Source organism: Stomoxys calcitrans, chromosome 3 (genome assembly GCF_963082655.1).
Source record: "Stomoxys calcitrans chromosome 3, idStoCalc2.1, whole genome shotgun sequence".
In the NCBI taxonomy this organism is placed as follows: Eukaryota; Metazoa; Arthropoda; class Insecta; order Diptera; family Muscidae; genus Stomoxys; species Stomoxys calcitrans.
The window spans coordinates 150004792-150014142 of record NC_081554.1 but is presented as its reverse complement, the minus strand read 5'-3'; the positions used below and the strand labels follow the sequence as shown (position 1 = coordinate 150014142).

Genomic DNA, 9351 nt, shown 5'->3' with positions numbered 1-9351 from the left:
GACCACCTTTTGCCTTGAATTTTGCTCTGAGTCGAGTAGGAAACTGCACTTACGTAATCTGCCGGTATTTTGGCCAATTCCCATTCAATGACTTTCTTCAGCGCATACTTACTGACGTATTTTTTAGTTCTTACCATGCTCTATAGGTTAGTTTAGATTTGGTCAGGTTTAAGTTGCAGTATGCCATCAGATTCGCTTAGACGTTTTCGTCCATTGTGATACTACAGTAACAGGAGAAGGAAGATGCCTTCAAGTTCCTACCGTTGAACCATCCAAATAGTTTTAAAAAGCCCAACAACGTGTGAAGGTTCACATTCTCAAAGAAATAAGAACCTAAAGTGGAACTCCTTCTGACTGCTAGTACTGAACGCACTCACAGCAGATGTTCTATAGTCTCTTCTTCCTCGACGTCCTCATAAACTTCTGCAGAAGTCGTTACTTAGAAATCAGCTTGTTTTTCGATCAGACAGTGACCTGCAATGGCGGACACAATGACTGAGACGTCTATTCCTGCCACCGACATCAAAATCCCCACTTTGTGACCATATGTCATTCGTTTATTTGATTCCAGTTCACCTGAAATGTGTAAGGTTGTTGTAAAGTTGCTAGTCTCGCAAGCTCGTGTGCTCTACAATTCCCTGGGATATCTCTGTGACCTGGCGCCCAAAGCAGGTGAATTTTGAGCGTTCAGCCATCTTGTTGAGAGATCTCCGATATTCGAATGCGGTTTTTGAATTCAGAAATTCAATTTAATAGCCTGACTATCTTAGAAGCCATAAGTCATTCCCCTCTCTTCTTTATTTGCCATGATCTTCACTTAATACATACTACTGGAAACCACATTTAAAAAGAACAATATGGTGTAAATCTTGAAAGAAATATTAACCTTGTTGCTTAAAATAATGATCTCGCCTTGAATGACTTGTCTGACATAATAAAGCAGTCAGCAGCACAACCCAGTTCGGACAAAAATGCAGATGCAGCAACGCTAGGAAAAAAAGTTTCAAATAAATATAGAAAAAACTTGGAAAACAAAGAAAGGTATTTATATCAAAGCCCAAAAAAGAGTATAAGTTGGTGTGTGAAATCAGTAAAAAAGAATCACAATTTGGTCGAAAGGCAATGGTGGAAAGAAGCAAAGGAAATTAGAAGTCAAAGCTGGATTGAAAATTTTTTTAATCCAAAACAAAACGTTACGGAAGTTCAATACGCACACATGTTGATGGAATATACATTCCTAGATGCAGATATAAGCATAATAGAACAAAAAAATGCACTCAATAATCTGAAATCAAATATGGCCCCGGGAGAACATAGGATAATTTCGAGTTTTACATAAACGCAACCGACAATTTTCAAATATAATTGTTAAACATATTCAATAAAAATATACAATGGTATAACGGTTGATGAAATCTTTACAAAATTCATGATATTCTCTATTTATAAAAAAGGAGATATATAACAACTCCAGAATTACAGAGGCATATCATTCATGAACTGTGCAGTGAAAGTTCTAATGGGGATTATGAATGAGAGAGTCTACAAATGGGTAGAGGTAATATTGGTAATATTATCACAAAATTCCAAGCCGGATTTTGGAGACTGAATTGAACAGCAGATAATATTTATAATTTGGCAGCTATTGTAAGCATCCACAGGGTAGAGAAAGAATGAGTCAGCAGGAGAAATGGTTTTTAATAATTGTGAAGTTAAAATAACTTCCATGTTCATACTAACACCAAAGTTAAACTTCAAAAAGAAGCAAGAAAAGGTAGCAGTAAACTCAATTGGCAAAATTTTACTGGAAAAAACAAAGTCTCGGTCGAAATGAAATGGAAAGTCTACATGGCAGTCTGTAGGTCCAAACAATCCTATGGAATTTTCTGCATTTCGTAGATGTAAACAAATTTTAACGCTTCTTCTTGAACACATTTTTAAACACCAACATATGCTGTAATGCTTGAAACAAACGCCGACATAAAATATATGTATAGCCTCACATTGCGCTTAAAATATATATTCAAATCATTATTTCGCAACCACCATGAAAGGTTGCCCTATAAACTATCGAAGATTTTGCAATGAGATAATTAATTTTGGGCTAAAGAGCTTAAAGACAGCCACGAACCTACAAGTATAATTTCTTACTACAACATCCACTGAAGCTAAATGAAACGCATTCTGCACGGTTCTTATTCATAACATGAAAACAGGTCGCAACAAAAAGCACAAAGCATTACAAGATTATATAAACATTTAGATCATACCAGAGCGCAACTGTAAATAGTCGACCAAATGAGTTTGGAGATAATAAATCTAATTTTCAAAGCAAGAACGGGCCTACTGGAACTAAATTTCAACAAATATACAGCAGAAGAAGGAGAAAAATGTGTAAACTCTGCAATTTGCGAGAGGAAACGTTACAAAACTTTATAGAAGTTTGTCCTATACTGAACGAATTTAGAATAGCATGTTTTAAACCCCCAAATTTGGCAGAGGAAGAGATAATATCGATATTGGATGGGCAGCAGGATGCAGTTATAAGGTGAAGTCATGCTATGATTTTTTTCTAAAATTTTAAGGGGATGTTCTATTTGATCCGATATTGGACACATTAGCATCAAAAAAGTGTTATAAGGATGAAAATAAAAATATTAAAACACATTTGAAGAAGATAAGTTGTAAAACAATGTTTATTTCTAAAAGTACTTTGACATTTAAATTTACGGCATTTGACACTCAAAGTAGTTCCGTTGGGGGTAGAGTTTTGTTGTCGTACTAATGACGCTACCGCTTAATTGTACCATGGATGGTCAGGAAGAATCTGACTGGGTCAACTTAATTAGCTATCTAAAAAGTGCTTGCAACTATAGAAAATTCATGTTAGCTGAGTTTTCTTAGCAACACTGATGTAAGTTCTTAAAATAACCTAAATAATAGACAGACGTATCATAACAACACAATAGTTGAAATGTTTTACAAATTGAATTTTTTCACAATCTTCTGCTCTTTTGTTAAGATTTAGTTTTTCTTGTTTTATTTGTAAAATTGTGTTTATTTGAAAATTTTGTTCCGGAAGGAATCGATTTTTTTGACAATTTAGGCATTTATTTGGGCTCACATGCTTCGAATAACTCGAACTTTATTTGGCATACGAGTCGTTTTGACTTTGTAAAGGAAAAACTAGTCGTTTTCGGAGAATTATAAAGGAAACACAAGTGTCTTGCTCAAAACAGCTTTGGCCTAAACTTAGTATAAGGAACAATGTAAATTTACAGGATTCAATGAATAAGGTTCAGCCAAGCGATGACTTCCATGACTTCCAACCACTGTGGTAAGTGCGGTTAAAATCGATTAATAACCTGGTATAGCTGACATATAAACTGATCTTGGATCTTGACTTCTTGAGACGCTAGAGGGCTCAATTCTCACCCCATTTGTCTGAAATTTAGCATGAGGTGTTTTTTTATGACTTCCAACAACTGTGCTTAGTTTGACGCAAATCGGTACATAACCTGATATAGCTGCCATATAAACCGATCTGGGATCTTGACTTGGTTTTACATTTTGGTTTACATTTTGTACAACGGCTTCTTCCATGACCTTCAACATACAAGTGGAATATGGTCTGAATCGATCTATAGCTTGATACAGCTACCATGTAAACCGATCTTCCGAATTTGCTTCTTGAGTCCCTACAAGGAGCAATTCTTATCCAAATGACCTGAAGTATTGCACAATGACTTCTACAATGTTTAGCATTCAGTTAATTTATGGTTTGAATCGGACTACAACTTGACATAGCTCAAATAGCTTAACAGTTCTTATTCATTATTCTTTGTTTGTCTAAAAAGAGATAACACGCAAAGAACTCGATAAATGCGAACCATGGTGGAGGGTATATAAGTTTCGGGCCGGCCGAACCTAGCACGCTCTTGTTTTAATTTTTGGCAGTACTTGGCATTGAGGATGTCAACTTGTTCTCTTTTTACATCCATTCCTTGTTTACGTTTTCTCCTATTTGATGACATATTCAATTGGCAGATTTGGCATCCTTTATGATGTTCATGGGGCCGATCCACTTTATGTTTTCGCAAGTAACCTAACCTTCTATAAGTGAATCCTGGCCAATTTAACTACAACCATTTATTATACCCTCCACCATAGGATACTAATGTCGTCATTCTGTTTTTAACTCTTGCCAATATTCGTCTAAGACGCCATAAAGTATATATATATTATTGATCGTCATAACATTTTAAGTCGATCTAGCCATGCCAGTTTTTTGGTTTGACCATCCACAAATGTGCTAAGTATTGTTCATCGCTTCAAAACCTGATATAGCTGACATATAAACCAATCACAATTCTTATCCGATTTAGCTGAAATTTAGCATGACGTTTTTTTATGACTTCCAAAAACGGTGGTCTTGATCTTGACTTCTTGAGCCCCTAAAAAGCCCAATTCTTATTCGAATTGGCTGAAATTTTACACAATGACTTCCAATATGGTCTCCAACATGGAATTTTGGTCTGAATCGGACCAAAACGTGTTATAGCTCTAATAGCAAAGCGATTATTTACTTTTATCCTTTGTTTGCCTAAAAAGAGCTATAGGGAAAAGAACTCGACAAATGCGACCCATATTTTTTTTATAAAGTTGTCATCATCATAATCATTAGTAATATTTTGTATGTAAATGGAAACTTTTGATTATTTGATGAATACAGGTCTGCCAACTGCAGTATACACCCAGTTCATGATACTCGCTTTAAACCCGCAACTTTGGCCAATGGCTCTCTGGCAGTTGTTCTTGATGTTTGATTTAAAGTCCAATTTCCAGTCCAACAAAATGGCGTTGTCAAATTGACCCAATTGGTTTATGATTGTGAATCAACACACTGGTGTTTTCAGAACAAACATAAATCATGTTCATACATATATCAACAACAGATTCATTCATCCGATATGGCCTTTAAAGGTTGTAGCAGTTACAATTTTGTGTCCCATCTTTACAAAATTTCGCATGCGATTTTTGATTTGACGTCCCAAACTGTGTGCGAAATTTCATAAAAATGGGTTCAGATTTAGATATATGTCTTTCATCCGATATGGCTTTTTAAGGCTGTAGTAGCCACAATTTAGGTCGTATCGTAAGAAAATCTTACAAGGCTCTATTCAATATTTCAATAGGTTACATACCTATACAAATGTAAGTCCGTCTAGATTTCAACATAGGTTGCATTTATCAAAAGTAGTACGTAGACGCGGTAGGGTAGGGCTCCGCTCGACTTATGGTTTGTTATGATGTTTGGCAATGTAAGTACCGGATTGACCAGACTACACCGTTTGTTATGATGTTTGGCAATGTTAGTACCGGATTGACCAGACTACACCGTGTGCTACACCGGCAACGAGCATCGCCTCAGAGAACAACACACTGCTACAACAACAACAACATCATAATGGTGTGATATCCAAACACTTTGAAAACTTTGAGGTATTTGAGTTCACCAACAATATTCTGTTGTGGTTTTGCAGCTAAAGCAATCACACCATTACGCTTGAACTCCATCACGAATAATTTTCTTTTATAATAAACTCAGAAACGAATGCTTTGGTAGCTTCAAAATAATTATAAAATCACATTATTTGCCAAATGATAACGACAACAAAGTGATTTAAGTAGAAATGGCCATAAATTATTTTTACTATTACATTTGCAGCAAGCCGGCCTAGAGATGGATATTTTGAAATATTTCGTCAGACTAGTATATCTTATGTGGTTTTTATCCATTTAATAGTTAACTCTTTTTTCGGAAACTACTAAAAATTTTATAGCATTTCGTTGAATAATAAAAAAGATCTGCGAGTTCAGCCGAGCGCATAAAGATTAATTAACACAGTAAATAACCATATTTGATGATTTTTTATTTTTATAAACAATTGTCATATTTAAAATTTAAATTACTAAATAACTGTCATTATAAGTGCATTTACAATGATCAGTGCACACAATTAGATGAATATCTATTAAAGTTTATTATCAACAACATAAGCAAAAAATGGTAAATTAACACAAAAAAAAAACTTCTTGTGAATAATTTATAATAAAATTATTCCGTGGAATACTTAGTAAATAGGACCTAAACTCCGGATAAAGCATTAATACCATTTGTTCATGCATTTCGTTATGTTTTCAACATTTGCTCTCTAGCTGTCTCTCTATCAATGTTCACCAATTTCACGCAATTCGCGATTGCCCAATGGCAAAGGAGGGCGGAAGTTGTTAATAACCTTGCCATTCAACTCATTGCAAGGACAGTCTTCTTTGACATCGTAGCAGTTCATGTCACGCATAGCTTCCAATTGCTCATGAGACACTTCAATGGGGGTCTTGAAGACAATCCAGATGACACACTCCGAACAGGGGGGAGTGGTCAAGGACCCTTCATAAGTCCAATAGGTGGTGGTGCTGGGTAAAAGTTTGGCAGGATCGCAACCATTGGGTAGGGTTATACGATCACCCTTATGTTTGATGAATTGCAAGAGACTAGAAACCCTATCGAATTCAGGGTGGTGGAGGCCAGGCTAAATAAAAAGAAAACTGCTTAAATTCTGTTATACATTAATTAGAAATTATGATTTACATACCTTAAGGAAAACTCCCAATACAGCCAAACCATCAGGCTTGGAAGCTGCCTCACCAAAGCTCTTGTACTTTGTGGTATTCCAATGGACCAAATGCAATTCACCAGCATAGGAAACACCATCGACAGTATGCTCGGAGCCCTTGCCATCATTGCAGCCCCAATGACAATGGAATTGTTCTAATTTATAGATATTGTTTCCCAAAGGTCCTCCGGTCAATTCGGATTCAGTACCATTTACATCAACTCGCCAGCAATAGCCGGGATTCACCAAACTCTTGGTGTGTTCAGGAACATATTTCCATTTGAGTGGTGAGACTTTCAAGTCACTACCCTTTTTGGCAGAGCTAGTGTTGATATCAACGGGTGATTGGCGGGAGCCCTTGGCCTGAGGGAATTCAACGAACCACTTGTCGGGTCCTGAAAAAGAAATATGATATAATATTAAAAATGAGGGTTTTTTTATTAAGGACTTTTGATTTATTATTACTATATCTTCAAAAAAGGGAGGGTGGATAAAAGTCTAAGAAATTAAAGATCGCGAGTGTGAGCAAATTTAACAGTTTATCATATATAAACAATCCCATTTACACTGCCTTTTAAATCCGGATTAAATGGATCGATCATCTGTTTTCCCTTTATAAAATCAGCTGACGAAGGCCTTAAATCCGGATTTAAAATGGGTTTTTAGATTAGAGGTTTTAGTGCAATCATACCTTCCTGTGAAGATGATAATGGTAGAATGCAGAGAACGTGGTAAGTATATGTAGATAAAATTTTGCAAAACTGTTAGTACCTCATTGTAGCGGGCGAATATACTCCTGAATTAATCACCTAAACAATTATTGGGATTATTGCGCCTAGATAGTACACCCATATAAAAAATCAACCATGCTCAAATTAACCCCATTGGTTCATAAAAGTGCATCAACACTCAACATCAACACTGATTTTGTCAGAATAAACACAAATGTTCATAAATCAACAAGAGTTTTTTGTGAACGAAACGTTCGAAACTGACATCAACTTGTGTACAATTATTGCAGATTGGAAAAAGTTTTTGTCCCATAATTGCGTGTTTTAAGAGCTTTTTAAACTTAAGGTATACACGTTTTTATGGATGAAGTTCCTAACTGTCGGTACATGGTATCATCCTCGCACGATGTCAATGTTTCTTACACCGCTTGTTAATGGCAATGACACCATTGGTGCATGATTTTGTCAGTGTATAAAATAAATATAGCATATCACCGGCTAAAAAATAAGGCAGCAGGAGCCCATGGTTTTTCATCTGAGGTATTCGATACCGGAGGTTCATGAATGATTGGAATCAACATGCTATACCGCCGTACAAAAAAGGAGATAAAACAGTATGTTCCAACTATAAGTCTTCTTTCCATCGCCTACAAAATATTATCGCGATATTGAGATCTAAAGTCAATCAAATAATTGAGTTTGCCAGGTCCTCAAACAAGTCGGGAAACTCTATGCTATAAATCGGGATTAGTTGGGATTCTCCAAAAACGCAAGACCTTGTCAATATCTAATTTTTATTAAAAAAGTAAGTAAAAACGGGCTTAATTCGGTCAAGCCGAATGTTGGACACCCAACACCAAGTGTAGTAGTTGGACACCCAACTAAAAGTTTAGTAGGCTATTGCTTTAGACTACTGACAGCTCAAGAAGCCTTATCGATGGAACGTTTTATAAAGTATGTTTTATGGAAGGTTTAAGTGTACTTCACGTTCCAAATTTCTGTCAAATCGGATACAAATTGGGGCTTCTGGAGACTCAACAAGTTAAAACTGGGGATCGGTTTATTAGAGGGCTATACTCATTTATGGACCTATCTGGGTGGTATACGGCGTGGGCGTTTAAGGCCATCAAAATACTTTACATACCAAAATTAAAAAAATCAAGTCCATTTTATAGGAGATCTTTATCCATATATCCCTTTTTCACAGCGACCTACATTAGTAAGAAGTTGCTTTGCAAACTTTCAATCGGATACCTTCATTCGTACAAACACTAGCGTGAAAAACTGGACATCGGTTTATAAGGTGGCTATACCATTATATGGACCTATCTAGTGGTATTCGGTGTGGGCGTTTAAGGCCACCAAAATACTTTACATACCAAAATTAAAAAGAATCAACTCAATTTTTTAGGAGAGCTATATCCATATATACCTTTTTCAATTCCTAGCGATCTACATCAATAAGATGTTGCTATGCAAACTTTCGGACAGATACCTTCATTCGCTATCGTAATTTCGATACAAGGGCATGTAGAAAAAAATCGGATAAAAATCATACTCTTTGTGCGTTCGAGGGGTAACACCAGGAGAACAGTCTATATGGGACCATACCGAAAGTTTGACCTATTCTTGGCAATGATTTAAAAAGGCGTTAATACAACTCATAGGTCTCAACTTCAACGAAAACGCATGAAAAATACAACTACTATAAATAAAATAAAATGGGTCCCAAAACAGAACTGCTCCAAGTTTCAGTCCGATAGCAATATTTGCATCGCAACGCATCGACAACGGATGTGACTCAAATGCTTCGAGTCACATTGCACAGGAGAAGGTTTCTTGTATTTATACTTCCGATTCGTTCAATACTTGTCGGGATTTTCCATATATATTGTCGAAAAGTCGGGAGTCAGGATAGCCACAGTAAGTCGGGATAATCCCGA

General features: G+C 36.1%; 1 protein-coding gene across 1 annotated transcript in view; it reads right to left on the bottom strand.

The window, feature by feature from the left end:
* Positions 1-5912: 5912 nt before the first annotated feature.
* LOC106090737 (carbonic anhydrase 2) overlaps positions 5913-9351 on the bottom strand; it is a 66050-nt gene continuing 62611 nt past the window's right edge. The window contains exons 2-3 of the mRNA XM_013257023.2: positions 6657-7072; positions 5913-6593 (exon numbers count right to left, since the gene is read on the bottom strand). Coding sequence (XP_013112477.1) covers positions 6231-6593; positions 6657-7072 — 779 coding nt within the window. The 3' untranslated portion in view covers positions 5913-6230. The remainder of the gene's footprint in view (positions 6594-6656; positions 7073-9351) is intronic.